Genomic DNA, 22,937 nt, shown 5'->3' on the forward strand with positions numbered 1-22,937 from the left:
AGTTAATAGACAGAAATCTGCTGCATTTCTATACACTAACAACAAAAGGTTAAAAAGGGAAATTGAGGAAACAATCCCATTTACCATAGCATCAAAAAGAATAAAATACAGGGACTTCCCTGGTGGTCCAGTGGTTAAGAATCCACCTTCCAATGCAGGGGATACAGGTTTGATCCCTGGTTGGTGAACTAAGATCCCACATGCTGCAGGGCAACTAAGCCTGCATGCCGCAACTACTGAGCATGTGTGTTCTAGAGCCCATGCACCACAACTAGAGAGTCCACGTGCTACAACTACTAAGCCCACATGCCACAACTACAGAGAAGACCATGCACCACAACAAAGAGCCTGTGAACCGCAACAAAAGATCCTGCATGCTGCAATGAGGATCCCACGTGCCGCAACTAAGACCCAATGCAGCCAAATAAATAAAATAAATTTTTTTAAAAATATAAAATACCTAGGAAAAAACCAACCCAAGGAGACAAAAAACCTGTACTCCAAAAACTATAAGACACTGATGAAAGAAATCAAAGATGACACAGATGGGAAGATATACCATGTTCTTTGATTGGAAGAATCAATATTGTCAAAATGACTGTACAACACAAGGCAATCTACAGATTCAATGCAATCCCTATCAAATTACCAATGGCATTTTTCACAGAACTAGAACAAAAAAATTTTTAAGTTGTATGGAAACACAAAACCCCCGAATAGCCAAAGCAATCTTGAGAAAGAAAAACAGAGCTGGAGGAACTAGGATCCCTGACTTCAGACTATACTATAAAGCTATAGTCATCAAAACAGTATGGTACTGGCACAAAACCAGAAATATAAATCAATGGAACAGGAGAGAAAGACCAGAAGTGAACCCATGCACCTATGGTAAATTTACCTACAACAAAGGAGGAAAAATATACAATGCAAAAAAGACAGTCACTTCAATAAGTGGTGCTGGGAAAACTGGACAGCTACATGTAAAAGAATGAAATTAGAACACTCCCTAACACCATACACAAAAACAAACTCAAAATCGATTAAATACCTAAACGTAAAACGGGGTACTAGAAAACTTCTAGAGGAAAACATAGGCAGGACAGTCTTTGACATAAATTTCAGCAACATCTTTTTGGATCTGTCTCCTAGAGTAAAGGAAATAAACAAATGGGATCTAATTAAACTTAAAAGCTTTTGCACAACAAAAAAATCCATAAACAAAACAAAAAAAAGCTACAGAAGGGAAGAAAATATTTGCAAATGATGCAACTGATAAGGGATTAATCTCCAAAATACATAAACAGCTCATACAGCTCAATATCAAAAACAAACAAACAACCCAGTCAAAAACTGGGTAGAAGATCTAAATAGACATTTCTCCAGAGAAGACATACAGATGGCCACAAGGCACATGAAAAGATGTTTAACATCGCTAATTATTAGAGAAATGCAAATCAAAAACTACAATGAGGTATCACCTCACACCAGTCAGAATAGCCATCATCAAAAATTCTACAAATAATAAATGCTGGAGAGGGTGTGGAGAAAAGGAAATCCTCCTACACTGTTGGTAGGACTGTAAATTGTTACAGCCACTATGGAGAACAGTATGGAGGTTACTTAAAAAACTAAAAATAGAGCTACCCTATGATTCTGCAATCCCACTCCTGGGCATATATCTGGAGAAAGCCATAATTCAAAAAGATAAATGTACCTCAGTGTTCATTGCAGCACTATTTACAATGGCCAAGACATGGAAGCAACTTAAATGTCCATCAACAGATGAATGGATAAAGAAGATGTGATATAGATATCAATATATAGATATACACACAATGGAATATTACTCAGCCATAAAAAAGAATGAAATAATGCCATTTGCAGCAACATGGATGGACCTAGAGATTATCATACTAAGTAAAGTAAGTCAGTCAGAGAAAGACAAATATCAGATGATAGCAGTTACATGTGGAATCTTAAAAAAATCATACTTACAAAACAGAAACAGACTCACAGACATAGAAAACAAATTTATGGTTACCAAAGGGGAAAGGTAGTGGGGAGGGATAAATTAGGAATTTGGGAGTAACATATACACACTACTGTATATAAAATAGATAACCAACAAGGACCTACTGTGTACCACAGGGAACTATACTCAATATTTTGTAATAACCTATGTGGGAAAAGAATCTGAAAAAGAATACACACACACACACACACACACACACACACACACACACATATATACTTACGCACATACATATATATATATATATACATACACACACCTATAACTGAATCACTTTGCTGTACACCTGAACCTAACACACACTGTAAATCAACTATACTTCAATAAAAAAATAAATTAAAAAAGAAACAAATCTAAAATATTCGTACTGAGCTAAAACCAAGGTGTTGGATGGGCTGTACACCTTCATGAAGTCTCTGTGGGGGAACTCCTTGCCTCTTCCAGCTTCCACCTGCACACTTTGACTTGTGGCTTCTACCCTCCATCTTCAAAGCCAGCAGTATAACATCTTCAAATCTCTTTGACCACACCCTCTACTTCTGACATCACATCTTTTGCTCTGATTCTGATTATCCTGCTTTCCTCTTATAAGAACGCTTGTGAACAAATTAGGCCCATCTGAATAATTCAGCATAATCCCTCCATTTCAAAATATATAACTTTATCACATCTGTAAAGTCCCTTTTGCCATGTTAGGTAACATATTTACAGGTTTTGAGAGTTAGAATGTGGACATCATTGGGGTGGCCATTATTCTCCCTATCTTAGTGGGTATATGGGTGTTCACTGTGAAATTCTTTCAACTACTATGCATTTTTGAAATTTTCCTATTAAAATATGGATGAAAAATAAAATCCAGCAATATGGATAAAGTGTTGCCATTATGGTAAATGTGAAAATCATAACTGTCATTTTCCAATGAAAGGAGGAATTTCCCCCCTTTTAAGAATAAAGTTCTCCTTTCAGTGGGGAATGTTATTAAAAGTAGTATACATTCGGGATTTCCCTGGTGGTCCAGTGGTTAAGAATCCACCTTCCAGTGCAGGGGACATGGGTTTGATCCGTGGTTGGGGAACTAAGATCTCACATGCCAAGGGGCAACTAAGCCCATGCACTGCAGCTACTAAGCATGTGAGCCACAACTAGAGAGCCCTGTGTGCCACAACTACAGAGCGCATGCACTCTGGAGCCCATGCACCACAACTAGGGAGAAGTCCAAGTGCCGCAATAAAGAGCCCATGCACCACAACGAAAGATCCCACATGCCACGACAAAGATCCCTCATGCTGCAACTAAGATCCGATGCAGCCAAAAATAAAAATTAAATAAATAAATAAATATTAAGAAAACATAGTACACATTCCTGCACTTGATTATTAAAAACCACTGTTCCTACTGTTACCCTGAAATTTTTCAGAAGATTTTTTTTTTTTTTTTTTTTTTTGCGGTACGCGGGCCGTGATCTCACTGTTGTGGCCTCTCCCATTGCGGAGCACAGGCTCCGGACACGCAGGCTCAGCGGCCATGGCTCACGGGCCTAGCTGCTCTGCGGCATGTGGGATCTTCCCGGACTGGGGCATGAACCCGTGTCCCCTGCATCGGCAGGCGGACTCTCAACCACTGCGCCTCCAGGGAAGCCCTCAGAAGATTTTTAAGGGAAGCTTATTTTTCATGGAAGAAATATAAACAGACAAAAATATAATGTTTAAAACAGAATAAAACAGAATATAAAGCTTTAAATAGTTACCTAAACTTGCTTTACTTAGAAAAGATAACATCTTAAGCTAATTTTATAACAGTAGTTATTTTCAATGCTTATCTAAGATACCTTTTTTAGCGGGATTTCTTCTTTGTTTAATAGAGTTTTGTGATACTGATAGTAAGTAGCTTTATTTTTATTTATTTATTTAAAGTAGAGGGAAGGATTATTTATTTATTTATTTATTTATTTATTTATTTTTGGCTGTGTTGGGTCTTCGTTTTGTGTGAGGGCTTTCTCTAGTTGCGGCAAGCGGGGGCCACTCTTCATCGCAGTGTGCGGGCCTTTCTCTGTCGCGGCCTCTCTTGTTGTGGGACACAGGCTCCAGACGTGCAGGCTCAGTAGTTGTGGCTCACAGGCCTAGTTGCTCCGCGGCATGTGGGATCTTCCCAGACCAGGGCTCGAACCCGCGTCCCCTGCATTGGCAGGCAGATTCTCAACCACTGCGCCACCAGGGAAGCCCGTAAGTAGCTTTATACATGATGAATGTTGTGGTAATTAAATTTTCTTATTATGACAACAAATCTCAATATTTTTAAATCCTAGAACAGGGTTCATATAATAAAAATGTTGCTTCAGATCTCTTTTTCTCTCACTTATACCTTATTTTCAGGAAGTTAGCAAATTCTATTGATTCTCCTTTCTGTCTCTTTTGTTCTATCTTCAGTTACACATAAGTCCTAGTGACCACATCCCTAGATCATTATTACAGTGTTTTAGAGTTTATTTTCTTCTTTTCAGAATCTTACTAACTCCAACCTATCTAATAGAGAGCTGACAACATGCTCTGCAAATTCAGACCCACAGAATCTCAGAAATGAAATGCTTTTAAGGGTTTTTGTCCAATACAGATCTCCTGCTAAAACCAAACATCTTTTACAATTTTATACTAGATATCTCCTTTCTAAAAATCTCAAGGTTATCACTTCCAAAAATAAGGATATTTTATTATTTGAACTCAGAATACTTACTACATACACTTATTCTGTCACTTAATCCTGTTACTTGTTTCATATTTAATCATTTCATTGGCACCCATTTTACAGCCATAACAAAACTATAATCTCCTGAAAGAGCAGTTCTTTTTTTAATCAGCCATAGTATCCAACTGTAATGCTATCTATGAATTCCAAGGCACTCAGTACTAGCTGACTTACCAAATCTCTGTTTTATTTTTCACTTTAGTTTATAACTTCTTCTTTTCCATCTCCTGATGTTGACTAAATCTGACCTTTTCTCTTTTACTCTGTCTGTTATCTGGGCTGTATTTCTTCTTTCTAAATAAGAGGTTATTTCATTGCCTTTTTTTTCCCTTAAGACAAAATAAAGTTCTCTGATTTAAGAAAGCATTTTAAAAAGAAACTTACCCTTCTCATACGTAATTCTTCTAATGCTTCCAGTAAACTTGTTTTGAAATCTAATAGCTGAATAGAAAACAATGTCTCTGAAGAACTTTGAAGAGTGAAGACAGATGATGCTAACTCAGTCTTAAAATCATTCTCCATATTAACATTTATTTCCTGTAATATAAAAAGGTTTTTTTTTCTTTTGCAATTCAATTTATCTGCTGTTTTACAACTTATATTTCCAAAGGCTTTACAATGTCACATTTTCTTGTTTTTTGATACAATGCTTTAATAGTTCAATCAAGAGAGATATCATATGATGTAATATTTAGCTCTTCCTTGAAGCTGGAACTCAGCAATTTATTTCCTATGAAATAACAATGGAATACATTTCCTTAAATTGGTTGTGTAACAGATTCAAGATGTTATACAGAGAATCATTACCAATATCTTTAGTTTCCATTTTTAGGATAAAGCCAAAGGTCTTGACATTTTGCCTGAGCTTAGTTATCCGTCTTCCCTTTATGACCACTGCAGGGCAGAAATGGCCTTTAAGGAGCCATCAAGCCACAGCTCCAGGACCAGGGGTTGAGGTGAGGCAGGGTTACCCAATGCCAAGACTCTGCGTAGGGAAGCCTGTCAAGCTACTGCCCCTTAAGGGAGATGCTAAGTTTCTAGCACCCAGCTCTAAGCTGGGACACTAAGAGTGAAACTGCCAGGATCACTTACAAAATCCCATTTTAACCCACTACATACTACCATTAACAGATCGGGAGTTAAGTGTGAAAGCCAGCTTAAAAATAACATTCCACAGAATTGAAAGGCTTTGGCTCTAATCTTGTAAGGTAGGGCCTTCTTTACAAGGTATGTCTGTTACCTGGGTAGAACTCGGCTGTTTGTCATTACCCATAAGCAGTGTTAGCTTTGAAGGGCAGACCAGACACCAAGTAGGAAACCCCAAACAAATAAAGTCCAAAAAGCAAATCATAAGATGAACTGGTCACAGGATAGATACCAACCTCTAGAGCTGCTGGGTATTTCCTAAACTTTGTAACATCTGCCTCGAATCTCTGTTCCTTTGTAGGGGAACTTGGTTTTTAATCTCTCACAGTTACCTGAGGGAAGAAATGATTCATATATTAAATAATCCAAATTGCTTAAAAACCAAAAGGAAAAAATAAATCAAAAACACATCTTTTAAGAAACTGACCTGTTTTTCATGATACTATTCTATATCATTCTATAGCTCTTGGCAGCAAAAAATATCATTGGCAAAAATAATACCAGACAATTTATAGAAGAGAGACTTCAGTCTGGAAATTAAAATCTTGACTGTGTAACCTGGAGTAAACTGAAGTTCCCATTATCTTCTTCACAGGACAGCTCAGTCAGACTTTTTTTTTCCAGCTGCACCGTGCAGCTTGCAGGATCTTAGTTCCCCAATCAGAGATCGAACCCGGGCCCTCGACAATGAAAGCAAGGAGTCCCAACCACTGGACCACCAGGGAATTCCCCAGACTTTCTTTCAGACATGGCCAAAGGAGAAAGTGCTAAAAACTACTAAACTACAGTATTAAGAAGGGGGAGAGGGAGTAAATTTATAACCAATGTTATTACCCAAAATAGAAAAAGATTCATACATGCTCTCATGGGAAGTGACATGGGAATTCAGAAACAGATATGACTTTGAGAAGGCTAAAGGTAAAGCTGCCGGTGTTTTAGTTTATGTATTTTACAATGTTAGACATCGTGATCTAGGGCTCACACACATCTAGAATGGTCCCATTCATTACGGAGCTTACACAGCACTTCTTTCTTATGCATGAGGGGTCTCTAAGCACAGTGGTCCAGAACAGTCTCTCTTGCCATCTTTTATAAGCAGGGACTAAACATACCAAAGCCAAACAACTCTGCTCATATTGTTAAGTCACTGTATTTTTAAAAACCCCTTCCAAATTACTGAACATGAATCGAAGTCATGACAACAGTCCAGAGTTAAGATGTGACAGTACCCCAACTTTTAAATGGAAGTGGTAGGCATAAATATGTCAAGTCTAAAGGTTTTGGGACTAAGACTGGAACTTATTTAAACTTCGCTGTGGCCCTTATACATCCCATTTTTCACTTAACCCGCTTTGCTTCATTCTTTGCACCCCAGAGGTAATCATTTCCCAAAGCTCTCCTTCGGGCTCTCCCTCCCTCCCCACTCCTGTCAGCTGTGGCCCACCAGTCATAGGATGGTCCAAACTCAAGCTTCAACCAGCTGTGGGAGGGCTGCTAGTCCAGTCCCTCAATCTCACCATTTTATGCCCCTCCCACCATAACCCACACAGAAAAGCAAAACAACTTCTCTTCCCAAGTTAACTCTTTTCCATGGATGTTACCATTTTTTTCTATGTACTCAAGTTCAAACTCCAGCCCTTTTTTTAAAGATTCAGTTGCATTAGTCCTCTCACGTCTCTTTTTTTTTTTTTGTATACATAGTTGTTAAGCAGTTTAAATTTTATTGACCTCCTGGTTTTTTAAACAAAATTTAAATTTAAGGTCACACTTCTAAGTTTGATGCACTATATACAGATCGTGCAGAGTATGACTATGAAGAGATACAAATTAGTCCACGCCGAAAAAGATTTACTAGAGTACAGAAGCATTTTCATAAATACATTTATCTATCTTATACTCCCATGTGAGTCAGGACCCTCACCACTTTGTTGAATTATTGGATTGGCCAAAAAGTTCGTTCGGGTTTTCTGTAAGATGTTACGGTACCTTTTGGCCAACCCAATACAACACTTTTTGTTGAATAAAACTGGTTTTGGGGGACTTCCTGGCGGTCCAGTGGCCAAGATTCCACCTTCCAATGCAGGGGGCCCAGGTTCATCCCTGGTCGGGGAACCAAGATCTCACATGCCACGCAGCCAAAAAATAAAATTAAAAAACAAACAAACTGGTTTTCAGCCATATAGGTACTCTCCATCCACTCTAATTTCTCCTATAAAATACTGCTGGTTGAAATTCCTACAGCACATTTGTGTCATTTCTCTACTCAATCTGGATTAGCCCCTTATTGCCTACAGGATAAAAATCTATAAGTGAAGAGAAACACTACTACTTTACCCCATTCTCCTTGGCCTATTTCCCAAAGCCTCACAAGCCTTCCCTCTGACAGGATGGTCTTGAGAAGAATCCTGCCCTGGCTGCCCATTTGAGCTCATGCTACTGTCTCCATTCCCACTCCAAACTTGCTCCTCTTTTGTCTCCAAACCACAGAACCTAAAACTGTGTCGAAATTCTCTGCCTCCACATGGACTGCCCATTCTGTTTTAACTAAAAAAAAACTTACTTAGGTTTTTCAAGTAGAAGCACAGTTACCATAAAAATATAACAACCTGTATCCCATAACTCTCCAGGTTTAACACTGAATAACAGTTTTGTCATCATTGCTATTCTGATCTTCATACACAAAACAGCAACAATGATCCTATTCTATTTCTCTGTGGCTGAGGCTTTTTCTGTTACCTTAGTACCCTTGAGACCAAATTTTCTGTCCCTTAACACCCAAAGGCTGGGTTCCTAATGTTACAGACAAGGCTTGACCCATCACTAATCCCTTCATACCACGGCTGAGATGGATACTGTGCTTCCTAAACTTTGCTTTTATATAAAGCATTTTGTAAGGGTGGTGTGAATACTAATTAACAGCAATGCAATCCTTAAACCCAAGAAAGTTAAAAAAGGACTGGGATAACTGCCTTTTACTAAAAACCAAGGCATTTCAATGTCTTTCTCAACCCAGAAAATGTATGAATCAGGCTGCAAGAAGCTCTTTTTTTTTTTATTAATTTATTTTTTATTTATTTATTTTTGGCTGCATTTGGTCTTCATTGCTAAGCGCGGGCTTTCTCTAGTTGCGGCAAGCGGGGGCTACTCTTCATTGCGGTGTGCGGGCTTCTCACTGCGGTGGCTTCTCTTGTTGTGGAGCACAGGCTCTAGGCACGCGGGCTTCAGTAGTTGTGGCTCACGGGCTCTAGAGCACAGGCTCAGTAGTTGTGGCGCACAGGCTTAGTTGCTCTGCAGCATGTGGGATCTTCCTGGACTAGGGATCGAACCCGTGTCCCCTACATTGGAAGGCGGATTCTTAACCACTGCACCACCAGGGAAGTCCCAAGAAGCTCTTCTTTTTAACTTTTCATTTTAATAATTGATTCACAGGTGGTTGCAAAGAAATGTACAAGGAGTCCTATGCACCATTCACTCAATGTTAACATCTTATATAATAAGAGTACAATATAAAACTGTGTATTTGACATTGGTACAAGTCACAGAGCTTATAATGATCCTACCAATTATACATACACTAGTTTGTGTATGTGTCTTTGTGTGTTTATAATTCTGTGCAAGTTTATTATTTGTATAGCTATACCACTACAATCAAGATACAGAACTGTACCATTAACACAGGCTCCCTCATGCAGGTTCTTTGTCTCCATACCCACTACACTGATCTTTTCTCTATCTAATTTTGTTATTTCAAGAATATTATAAATTGGAATCATATATCATGCAACCCATTGAGATTGGATTCTTTTCACTCATAATAATTACTTTGAGATTTGTCCAAGTTGTTGTGTGTATCAATAGTTCATTCCTTTCTATTGCTGAGCAACATTCCATGGTGTGGATATACTATGGTTTGTTTAACTATGCACTCATTGAAAGACATCTGAGTTGTTCTGTTTTTGGCTCTTATGAATAAAGCTGCTATGAACATTAATGTACAAGTTTCTAACATGAACACATGTTTTCATTTTTTAGTTGTAAGTGTCCAAGAGTGCAACTGCCAGGCTGAATAAATATTGAGTCAATTTTCCGTTTTAAAAGAAACTGCCTATTTTTCAGAATGGTTATACCATTTTACATTCCATTTGGCTCTGTACAAGTGATCCAGTTTCTCCAAAGCCCTATCAACATTTGGTGGTATCACTATTTTTTTTTTAGCCATTCTGATAGGTATTATATTAGTAAGTGTTCTTCACAGAAACAGAACCAATAGAATGTGTATATATAGAAAGAGATTTATTTTAAGGAACTGGCTCATGTGATTGTGGGGTCTGGCAAGTCTAAGATCTTTTGCGCAGGCCAAAAGGCTGGAGACCCAGGAAAGAGGTAATATTGCAACTCAAGTCCAGAGGCAGTCTGGAAGCAGAATTCCTTCTTCCTTGGGAAACCTCAGTCTTTTTCTCTTACATCCTTCAACTGATTAGATGAGGTCCATCCACATTATAAAGGGTAATCTGCTTTACTCAAAGTCAACTGACTTAAATGTTGATCTCATCTAAAAATTATCTTCACAGCAATATCTAGACAGGTGTTTGACCAAGTATCTGGGTACTGTAAGATCCTGCATGCCTAAGACCCAGCGTAGCCAAAATAAATAAATAAACATTTTAAAAAGAATATATGCTTAGTATGTTTAAAGAAATAAAGTCAATAGAAAAGGAACAGTCTCTTTGTTAAATCGTGTTGGGAAAACTGGGCAGCCACATGCAAAAGAATGAAACTGGATCATTAACTCACACTGTACACAAAAATTAACTCAAAATGGATTAAAGACTTGAACAAAAGACCTGAAACCATAAAACTCCTTGAAGAAAACAGGAGTTAAGCTCCTTGACAACAGTCTTGATGATGATTTTTTGGAGTTGACACCAAAAGCAAAAATAAACACCTGAGACTACATCAAACTAAAAAGCTTCTGCACAGCAAACAAAAACAACAATAAAAAAACAAAAAAAATCAATAAGTGAAAAGGCAAACTACCAAATGGGAGAAAATATTTGAAAATCATATATCTGATGAGGGGCTAATATCCAAAATACATAAAGAACTCATACAATTCACTAGCAAAAAAAAGCAAACAATCCAATTTAAAAAGGCAGAAGCTCTGAATAGACATTTTTCCAAAGATGACAAACAGATGGCCAACAGGTATATGAAAATGTGCTCAACATCACTAATCATCAGGGTAAGGCAAATAGAAACCACAATGAGATATCACTCCACACCTGTTAGAATGGCTATTATCAAAAAGACAAGAAAGAACATGTGGAGAAAAGTGAACCCTTGTGTACTGTTGGTGGGAAAGTAAATTGGTACAGCCATTATGGAAAACAGTATGGAGGTTCCTCGAAAAATTAAAAATAAAACAACCATATTATCCAGCAATTGCACTTCAGGACATTTATCCAAAGAAAATGAAAACACTAACTTGAAAAGATATATGTACCACTAGGTTCACTGCAGCATTTACACTATCCAACATATGGTAACAACCTGAGTGTCCATTAATGGATGAATGGATAAAGAAGATGTGGTATATACATATGTATATAATGGAATCTTATTCAGCAGTAAAAAAAAGAAGGAAATCTTGCCATTTGCAACAACATGGATGAAATCTTGAGGGCATTATGCTAAATGAAATAAGTCAGACAGAGAAAGACAAATACTGTACAATCTCACTTATATGTGGAACCTAAAAAAAAAAACCCAAAAATTAAAAATAAAAAACCTCATAGGTACAAAGAACAGATTAGCAGTTGCCAGATATGGGGGTGGGGGTGAAATTGGATGAAGGTAATCAAAAGGTACAAACTTCCAGTTCTAAAAAAATAAGTCATGGGCATGTAATATACAGCATGGTGACTACAGTTAATAATATTGTATTGTATATTTGAAAGTTGCTAAGAGAGTAAATCTTAAAAGTTTTATCACAAGGAAAAAAGCTATGTATGGTGACAGACGTTGACTTATTGTGGTGATCATTTTGCAATACATAACAAATACTGAATCATTATGTTGTACAACTGAAACTAATATAACATTACGTGTCAGTCATACCTCAATTTTTAAAAAGAAACAAAACATTTATTTAACTCAAGATTCTGAGGATTGGCAATTTGGGCTAGGCTCATCTAGGTAGTTTCTCTGTTCTCTGCTAGGGCTATTTGTGAGTTTGTGATCAGCTGCCTGTCAGATGACTCTGCTTTAGGGGAATCACTGTCAGCTGGAGTACAAGGACAGTTGGGCCACATACCTTTCATCATTTATTAAGGTGGTCTAAGTTTGTTTTTATAGTGGCTGGACTGGGTTCCAAGAGGAAAAAAGCAGAGCATACAAGGCTTCTTGAGGCCAAGGCTCATATATCGTGTAATATTTTTTCTGTCATATTCTATTAGCCAAAGCAAAGCACAAAGCCAGCCAAGATTCAAGAGGTGAAAAAATACACTCCATTTCTTAACGTACAGTGATGCAAAGTCACATTGCAAAGGGTGTATATACAGAGAGGGTAGAAATGGTGTCCATTTATGTAATACACCAGACACCCCTATGACCTAGGAATTACTTTCTTCTGTATATATCCCTACTCCCATTTTGATCTATAAATCTTACCATACTTCAAGGCTCCACTAAAACGTCTCTTCCCCCAAGAAGTCATTTTGGTCTCATTAATTAGAGTGGTTCTCTCCTTTTGCTGAGCAGCTATAATATGTAACTATCTTAAAATACATCTTATATCTAGAGTCACAGTAACTAATTCCCAAACATCTTCTTCACCACAGAAGATTTAAACTAAACCAATTACATAATCCCATTACTCCTGCCATTGATTGATTTATAAATAGCAAGCAACTCAATCTTGGCCAAAGAGTTCAGAAGGAAAGTGTATCCTGAAGGGAGGCTTCTGGGAAAGCTCTCCTTGCTCCTAGAAGTCACAGGAAGAAATGAGCCTTTTCTTATGCTGGATATTGTTTTGTCTAGTCTTAACACCTGGAATTGCTGAAGCCACATTTGACCACAAGGTAAGTCAGCTTGAGGGCAGTGAGGATGACAGAATAGTAATAAAGAAAGAAACTTGGTCCTTGACAACACTGCTCAGGTACCAACTATACCAAACCAGGAATCTACTCAACCTCTACGCTTGCATAATGTTAGATAATAAATGTTCTTGTTTAAGACAGTTTCAGTCAAATTTTATATTACCTGCTGCAAAGGAATTCTAATCTATCATGCTACTATATCATTGAGAATCTATCATAACTATGTATATCTACATATATTTACAAGTAATTATTGTTATATAAGACAACTCTTACATTAGATGACCCCTAAGGGCAGGGTCATGTCTTATTTAATTTTCTTTCTTTGCTTTGTTTTGTTAATTTTAACCAAAGTAATATTTGCATTTGGTTAAAAAAAAGAGCTGATAAGAAACACTGGAAAACAGTGATCATCTGGTCTACATTTCCCAATTCCCACTTCCCAGAGTCTGCTACTTTCAATAATTTTGGCCGTTTCTTCTGATATATACCTTTATATTTCCAAATAATGTAACTCTATTTCTTGATGTATCCATTTTACTGTACTTTTTACATCCTGTTATAGTAACTGATTTAGCTCACTTACATCACACACAATCACCACCACTTTCCCTTCTTCCATGTTCAGTTTTTGATTGGCTCAAAGGTCACCTTACATCAGTAGTTCTAAAACTGTGGGAAGGGGGGTCTGCAAGGTTAAAAATATTTTCACTATAATACTACAGTGTTATTTGCCTTCTTTATTTTTATTTTCTCATTAGTGTACTGTGGAATTTTCCATAAGCTACATACTATGATACTGCAAAAGTATGCAGAAGCAGATATGAGAATCCAGTTGCTTCCTTTTAAACCAGATATGAAAATTTGCAAATAGAAAACAATGCCATTTTTAATCACTAAATTTTTTTGCTTAAGGAAATGTTATTTTTTATAAAAATGTTATTTCATGTTACAATTTCATGATTTGTTATTTTTATTTGAATAAACATTTTAAAATTTTCTCAGTTTTAATTTCTCATCTCATACAGAAAAGAGCAAAAGATATATCCCATATAAATAAAAGCTCTTTTTAAGGTCTTTAATAATTTTTAAAAGTATAAAAAGGTCTCAAACCTTTGAAAACTACTGGTTTAAACCATTAAAACTATGTAAATATTGTTTACTGCCAAGCCAAGTAAAATATTATTATATGTCCTTTTCAGTTGTCCTCAAGTTTAATAACTGTTGAGACTTTTTTCCATTTCTTACTTTGCTTTGTACCTGCCACTTACTTTCTCCAAATGCTCCAAAAAATGTCAGTCAATAATTTTTCTACGTTTTCAAAAACATCAAATGATTCTAGTCAAGACTCTCCCACATCCTTGCATTCTGTTGCTCCAACCTAGCCTGGTTCAGATGTACAACCACTGTTTTCCAGTTTTCCACTGACATTTTCTTATGTTGGAACTGCTGATTCCTGTCTTCTATGCCTTCTTCTTTTTTTTCTTTTTTTTTTTTTTTTTGTGGTACGCGGGCCTCTCACGGCTGTGGCCTCTCCTGTTGCGGAGCACAGGCTCTGGACGCGCAGGCTCAGTGGCCATGGCTCACGGGTCCAGCCACTCTGCAGCATGTGGGATCTTCCCCGACCGGGGCACGAACCCGTGTCCCCTGCATCAGCAGGCGGACTCTCAACCACTGCGCCACCAGGGAAGCCCTAATTTTAATTTTTTAACATCTTTATTGGAGTATAATTGCCTTACAATGTTGTGTTAGTTTCTGCTGTTTAACAAAGTGAATCAGCTATACATATACATATATCCCCATATCCCCTCCCTCTTGCGTCTCCCTCCCACCCTCCCTATCCCACCCCTCTAGGTGGTCACAAGGCACTGAGCTGATCTCCCTGTGTTAGGCAGCTGCTTCCCACTAGCTATCTGTTTTCAATTTGGTAGTGTATATATGTCAATGACACTCTCTCACTTCTTCCCAGCTTACCCTTCCCCCTCCCCGTGTCCTCAAGTCCATTCTCTACATCTGCGTCTTTATTCCTGTCCTGCACCTACGTTCTTCAGAACCTTTTTTTTTTTTAGATTCCATGTATATGTGTTAGCATACAGTATTTGTTTTTCGGACTTATTTCACTCTGTATGACTGACTCTAGGTCCATCCACCTCACTACAAATAACTCAATTTCGTTTCTTTTTATGGCTTAGTAATATTCCATTATATATATGCGCCACAGCTTCTTTATTCATTCATCTGTCGATGGACACTTAGGTTGCTTCCATGTCCTGGCTATTGTAAATACAGCTGCAATGAACACTGTGGTACATGACTCTTTCTAAATTACGGTTTTCTCAGGGTATATACCCAGTAGTGGGATTGCTGGGTCATATGGTAGTTCTATTTTTAGTTTTGTAAGGAACCTCCATACTGTTCTCCATAGTGGCTGTATCAATTTACATTCCCACCAACAGTGCAAGAGGGTTCCCTTTTCTCCACACCCTCTCCAGCATTTATTGTCTGTAAATTTTTTGATGATGGCCATTCTGACAGGTGTGAAGTGATACCTCATTGTAGTTTTGATTCGCATTTCTCTAATGATTAGTGATGTTGAGCATCCTTTCATGTGTTTGTTGGCAATCTGTATATCTTTTTTGCAGAAATGTCTATTTAGGTCTTCTGCCCATTTTTGGATTGGGATGTTTGCTTTTTTGATATTGAGCTGCATGAGCTGCTTATAAATTTTGGAGATTAATCCTTTGTCAGTTGCTTTGTTTGCAAATATTTTCTCCCATTCTGAGGGTTGTCTTTTTGTCTTCTTTATGATTTCCTTTGCTGTGCAAAAGCTTTTAAGTTTCATTAGGTCCTGTTTGTTTATTTTTGTTTTTATTTCCATTTCTCTAGGAGGTGGGTCAGAAAGGATCTTGCTGTGATTTATGTCATAGAGTGTTCTGCCTATGTTTTCCTCTAAGAGTTTGATAGTTTCTGGCCTTAATTTAGGTCTTTAATCCATTTTGAGCTTATTTTTGTGTATGATGTTAGGGAGTGATCTAATCTCATACTTTTACATGTACCTGTCCAGTTTTACCAGCACCACTTATTGAAGAGGCTGTCTTTTCTCCACTGTACATTCCTGCCACCTTTATCAAAGATAAGGTGTCCATATGTGCGTGGGTTTATCTCTGGGCTTTCTATCCTGTTCCATTGATCTATCTTTCTGTTTTTGTGCCAGTACCATACTGTCTTGATTACTGTAGCTTTGTAGTATAGACTGAAGTCAGGGAGCCTGATTCCTCCAGCTCCGTTTTTCTTTCTCAGGATTGCTTTGGCTATTCGGGGTCTTTTGTGTTTCCATACAAATTGTGAAATTTTTTGTTCTAGTTCTGTGAAAAATGCGGTAGTTTGATAGGGACTGCATCGAATCATGTTTTTGTTTTATAAACATAAAAACCTCTCTTATCTGGTGATTATTTATATATTGTGTATATTCTTACATACATGTTTAACAGCGACAAATTCCTCCCATTCAATATTCACACCTCTTTGCAGTATGAGCTCTCTTGCTCCTCATCCAGAAATGAAATATATTTCTTAACCCTTCTGAATCTAGGCTAGCTGTATTACATTCTTTGATCAATACAATGTGAGAGAATTGACACTGTCTGAGTACCAGAATTTAGGTTTCAAGAAGTCTTGTAGTTTCTGCCTTTGAACTCTTGGACTACTTCCCAGAGATCACCATGTTATTAAGCAATCTGGGGTGAAAAAACATACAAAGAAAGCAACCCAGGAGTTCTATCTTTTCTATCTGAACTCAGCCCCAGGCAAACCCATCAATAAAATAAACTTGTATGAAACAGCTTACATAAAGTCAACAGATAAACATCCCAGTCAATCCACAAAATTATGAGAAATAATAAATTATTGTTGTTTTAGACACTAAGTTTTGAGTAGTTTGTTATTTTCTGCAACAGGTAACTGATACAGAAATGAATATTGGAAATGAAATGATGCCATACAAAACCCTAAAATATGTAGCACTGATGCGGTGACTGCATGGTAAGCAGAGGCTAGAAGAGTGGCAAAAAGACTATGGAAACTGGAAGAGTCATGAGGAAGTGTTACTAGAGTCTGTAAAGATGGCACAAAATAACTGGCCAAAGTACTAAGGTAACTTGGAAGATAAAAAATGTACCTAATTAAAATGTGAATCTGACTAAGGAGATTACCAGGCAGAATGTTGGAAGTGTCAACTAGTCTTTTTTTTTTCTAGCTGAATATTAAAGCTATGTAAAGACAGATAAATTAAAGAAGGAATTGTTTAGGTTCATTAAGTCAAATTTTTAGGAAATATAAAGAGCCCAAGATGTACTGGGTTGGAAAATTAAAACCAGTTCACACTTCCAGTCTCTAATCAACAAAAAATTTCACAGTAAGAAAGAGCTCAAAAGAAATATCAAAGCAAGACCCTTTAATGCCTCAGAAAATGCAAGGCAATGTTACTATATAAGAATCTCAAGGGCATTATCTCAGAGCAGCCTGATATGTCCAAAGCAGACAGAGATCCATCTTGAAAACAATCATGGGTGTGGCTTTGGAGAAAAAATTCATAGGAAACTCAGAAAGTGTTATGATTTTTGTTTTGAGTTAGTTTATGGGTTTTTCGGTTTCGGTGTGTTTTTTTGTTTTTGGTTTTGGTTTTTTTGTTTGTTTGTTTAATAGTACTGGTAGGAGCACTGCCAGCTTGGACTAAAAAGGACTGAGACAGCTCAAAGTGAAGGAGCCTCTGGGCCACCAAAGTTCTACAAGTGCGAAACAAGACTGAAACAGTTACTCAGTTGCAAACAGAGACCATTTCTCATGGAAAATGAAAAGCCTTTCAAAGAACTGAGCCAAGAATCCAGAGGTAGAGCCAAGAAGAAACCAACAGACTAGAGGAACACATCCAGGGAGCAGAATGGAGGCTATAAAGAAAAACACTATTGCTTTCCTTCATACACAATACTTCACTTCTGACACTTCTGGTCACCAAATGTGTAGGGGTTTTCCACACACCAAGCATTTCTGCAACACTAGCTGGGTGTCCTACAATTTAACTCAATTCTGACACTATCTACCTAGAGATAGAGTCAGATCCCACAGGTTAAGGGCTCAGTCCTACAAGACTGCCCCCCACCACCACTTCAGATGCCAATCACAAGTCCGGGTTGTCACCTGTACCTCTGACCAACTGCCTGTAAATCATGTAAATCAGAGGTTTCCATGACCCCCCTCTGCAGGTTTGATTAATTTGCTAGAACAGCTCACAGAACTCAGGAAAAACAGTTTACTTACTAGATTATCAGTTTATTACAAAGGACATTAAAAGATGTGAATGAACAGATAAACAGGGAGAGACCCAAAAGGGTCCCAAGCACAGGAGCATCTGTCCCTATAGAGTTTGGAGTGTGTCACCCTCTTAGCACATAGATGCATCCTTGTTCATCAATCCAGAAACTCTCCAAACCCCTATAGTTCAAGGAATTTTATGGAGGCTTCATTACATAGACATGATTGATTGGCCATAGTGACCAAGTCATTCTCTAGCCCCTTTTCCCTACCACAAGGTCTAGTTGAGGGTGGGGAGGCTGAAAGTTCCAATCCTCTAATGACGTGGTTGGTTCCCCTGGCAACCAGTTCCCATCCTTTGGGGCTTTCTAAAAATCATCTCCTTATGGCCAACAGGCACATGAAAAGATGCTCAACATCGCTAATTATTAGAGAAATGCAAATCAAAACTACAGTGAGTACCACCTCACACTGGTCAGAATGGCTATCATCAAAAATTCTACAAATAACAAATGCTGGAGAGGGTGTGGAGGAAAGGGAACCCTCCTACACTGTTGGTGGGAATGTAAGTTGGTACGGTCACTGTAGAAAACAGTATAGAGGTTCCATAGAAAACTAAAAATAGAATTACCATATGATCTAGCAATCCCACTCCTGGGCATATATCCAGACAAAACTATAATTCAAAAAGATATATGCACCCCTATGTTCATAGCAACACTATTCACAATAGCCAAGACATGGAAACAACCTAAATGTCCATCAACAGATGAATGGATAAAGATGTGGTACATATATGCAATGAAATAGGACTCAGCCATAAAAATGAATGAAGTAATGCCATTTGCAGCAACATGGATGCAACTAGAGATTATCGTACTAAGTGAAGTAAGTCAGAAAGAGAAAGACAAATACTGTATGATATCACTTACATGTGGAATCTAAAATATGACACAAGTAAACCTATCTATGAAAAAGAAACAGAGTCACGGATACAGAAAACAGACTGGCGGCTGCCAAGGGGGAGGGGGCTGGGGAAGGGATGGAGTGGGAGGTTGGGGTTAGTAGATGTAAGCTTTTATATAGAGAATGGATAAACAACAAGGTCCTACTGTATAGCACAGAGAACTATATTCAATATCTTATGATAAACCATAATGGAAAAGAATTTTTTAAAAATATATATATATGTATAACTGAATCACTTTGCTATACAGAAGTAATTAATACAACATTGTAAATCAACTATATTTTAATAATAAATAAATAAATAAGGCTAAAAACAAAAATTACCTCCTTAACATAAACTTAGGTGTGCTTAAAAGAGGCTTGTTAAGAATAACAAAAAAAGTTTACAGTTCCTTAAAGGTTTCAACATAGTTACCACATGACCCAGCAATTCTACCTCTAGGTACTCAAGAGAACATTGTACATGAATGTTCATAAGAGCATTATTCATAATAGTCAAAAAGTGGAAACAACCCAAATGTCCACCAACTGATGAATGGATAAATAAAATGCGGCATATCCATAAAATGGAAATGTCAGTCAGCATAAAACAGAATGAAGTACTGATACATGCTACAATATGGATGAACCTTGAAAACATTATACTAAGGGAAACAAGCCAGTCACAAAGGGCCACATATTGTATGATTCCATGTATGTGAAATGTCCAGAATAGGTAAACCCACACAGACAGAAAGTAGACTGGTGGTTGCTTAGGGCTGGGGGTTGGGAAAATTAGACGGGAATAAAGAGAGAATGCTAGGACTTCCCTGGTGGTGCAGTGGATAAGACTCTGCACTCCCAATGCAGGGGGCCTGGGTTCAATCCCTGGTCTGGGAACTAGATCCCACATGCATGCCGCAACTAAGAGTTCGCATGCTGCAACTAAGGAGCTGACAAGCCGCAACTAAGGAGTTGACAAGCCTCAACAAAGGAGCCTGGGAGCTGCAACTAAGGAGCCCACCTGCCTCAACTAAGACCTGGTGCAACCAAATTACTTAATTAATTCATTTTTAAAAAAAGAGAGACTGCTAATGAGCTTGGGATTTCTTTTTTAGGTGATAAAAATGTTCTAAAATTGATTGTAGTAACAGCTGCACAACTTTGTGACTATATTAAAAACCACTGAATTGTACACTTTGAATGAATGAATTGTATGGTATGTAAAATATATCTATATAAAGCTATTATTGTTTTAAATGGAATAATATACTAAAAAGCTGAATGGAAGTTCTGGGGAGGGCTTACTGACTAACAGCCTCCAATACTGGCTGATTGGGTGGCAAGACAGTCTTTTCCTTAGGGGACCACCTCCCCAACATCAATATGTAGACATCGTTTCTCTCAGGACTTTCATTTTCTCCAGAGAAAAACTCCATTCTTCTGTCTTGGAACGCAAGAGGAGAGGAAGAGGATTTTATCTGTCGGTGCACTGTGATAGAAGTGTGATAGACAGGAGGTAAGGGTTCCACAATTCAGTGGACAGATTTTTACTCAATTTTCATTTGCAGTCCTATGCCTCAACCCTGTCCTCCACTGTGTCTGGTGTACTTCTGACTAGAACTGCCATGGTTTAATTTTTTTCAGAGCATAAATTTCCCATCTCCTGTGGGGAAGGAGACTGGGAAGATTCAAGTATTCTATACCAAGATTTTCAACAAATCGTTTTTATGCCCAAGCCTTATTCCTGTCTTTAGTATTTGGTTTTTCCAAGTGCCAAGCATACTTCCAAACTTTTAAGTCAGTCACCACTCCTCTATTTGCTTTCTGAGAGACGCTACTGAATCATCTCCTGCTCTCTCTTGTCTGAGTTAATATTCCTTTTATGCATTTTAATGAGAATGAGAAAAATAAATTTTTGTGGTCAATCCATCATGTTTAACCAAAAGCCTCAAACAGGATTGCAAAACCCACATCCTATTTAATTAGAGAAACTGCTATGCATAGAACACCTTGAACAATGTTAGTCCTCAAAAAAATACATGATGAAATGCAGAGAGCAGTTGATTAAAGAAACTTTTATTAGGTTAGCATATGCAGAGCACATGCTAGTGCATGCAGAGCACTATGCAAGTTTCCCAGGATATGAGCTCACAAGCTGGTTGGAGAGACAGACATGGAAACCAACAGTGTGAAAAGCACTAAAATAGATGCATATACAAGTGTCAATGAAAATGCAAATAAGAAAGCAACTAGGGCTTCCCTGGTGGCGCAGTGGTTAAGAATCTGCCTGCCAATGCAGGGGACACGGGTTCAAGCCCTGGTCCAGGAAGATTCCACATGCCACGGAGAAACTAAGCCCGTGGGTCACAACTACTGAGCCTGTGCTCTAGAGCCCGCAAGCCACAACTACTGAGCCCATGCACCACAACTACTGAAGGCCGCGTGCCTAGAGGCCGGGCTCCTCAACAAGAGAAGCCAGCGCAGTGAGAAGCCTGTGCACCACAACGAAGAGTAGCCCCGCTCGCCACAACTAAAGAAAGCCTGTACACAGCAACGAAGACCCAACACAGTAAAAAATAAATTAATTTAAATAAATTAAAAAAAAAAAAGAAAGCAACTAATTCTGTCCACAGGGCTTAAAGAGAGTGTTACAGGAAAAGATAATAAGTGTGCTAGGCCTTAAATATTGTTTGGCAAAGACTATGGGGGGAAAATAACATAAACAAAATGATAATTGTATGTTTATATTGTTTATCATTTACATAAAATTATCAATTTACCAATAGAAGTGTCCAACAGATAGTGCAAACCTAGATGATTTGCCACTTAGTTTGAGGAGCCAGTGTTGTTGTTCTATTCACTGCTGTATCCCCCAGAGCCTAGCATTATGTCTGGTATATAACAGAAACTGAATAAATCTTCTTTCAGTTCAAAAACATACCAAATTTACTTCAGCTTTAACCTCTACATACTTGCTGTTCCTCCTGAGATGTTCTATCTCCACCTTTACACAGAACTTCTTTAATGTTTTTCAAGTCTCCAATCAAATGTTACCTCTTCAGTATGCACCACACCTCATCACTCTTCAGTACATCATCCTGTTTTATTTTCTTCATGGCACTTTCCATTACCCAAAATTATCTGTTATGTATCTGTTTACCTGGCTTATTATGTCTCCTCCTTTAAAAAAATGAGCTTTGTGAGAGCAAAATCTCATCTCTCTTGGCCATGCTGTGTCTTCAGCACCTAGGACAGGGCCTGATATAAAGTAATATCAGAGATTAAATAAATATTTGTTAACTATTCAATGAATTTACCTCACTTTCCTACTCCTTAAAGGTAGTTAGTGACCACTGCACTAGGCACATAAATAATCATTCAAAGAGCAACAGACCCAAATCAGTTGATATTAACAAATCTGTTATTAGGTAGTCATGTGATTTCAGACAAACAAGCATGCTTGACTTTTCTAAATCTACTTTCTTACTTTATCTCTAAATTTACTTCCAGTTCCAAAGTTCTATCTTGTGACTACCTTGTGAATGATTTCCAATGTATCTTCAGTTATCTCAAAAGTTCTCACTGCACTTTCTCACCCCAGATTTAACAAATCAAAATTTGCATTTCTCCCTGAAATCTTTTAAACTTTTAAAAATATG

At 37.8% G+C, this 22,937-nt stretch overlaps 1 protein-coding gene across 1 annotated transcript in view; it reads right to left on the minus strand.

The window, feature by feature from the left end:
- The window catches only part of CCDC73 (coiled-coil domain containing 73), a 105,520-nt gene extending 100,340 nt beyond the window's left edge, over positions 1 to 5,180 (minus strand). Inside the window, exon 1 of the mRNA XM_060018646.2 lies at positions 5,159 to 5,180. Coding sequence (XP_059874629.1) covers positions 5,159 to 5,167 — 9 coding nt within the window. The 5' untranslated portion in view covers positions 5,168 to 5,180. The remainder of the gene's footprint in view (positions 1 to 5,158) is intronic.
- Between the last annotated feature and the right edge of the window lie 17,757 nt (positions 5,181 to 22,937).

This window comes from Delphinus delphis, chromosome 8 (genome assembly GCF_949987515.2).
Source record: "Delphinus delphis chromosome 8, mDelDel1.2, whole genome shotgun sequence".
NCBI classification, from domain to species: Eukaryota; Metazoa; Chordata; class Mammalia; order Artiodactyla; family Delphinidae; genus Delphinus; species Delphinus delphis.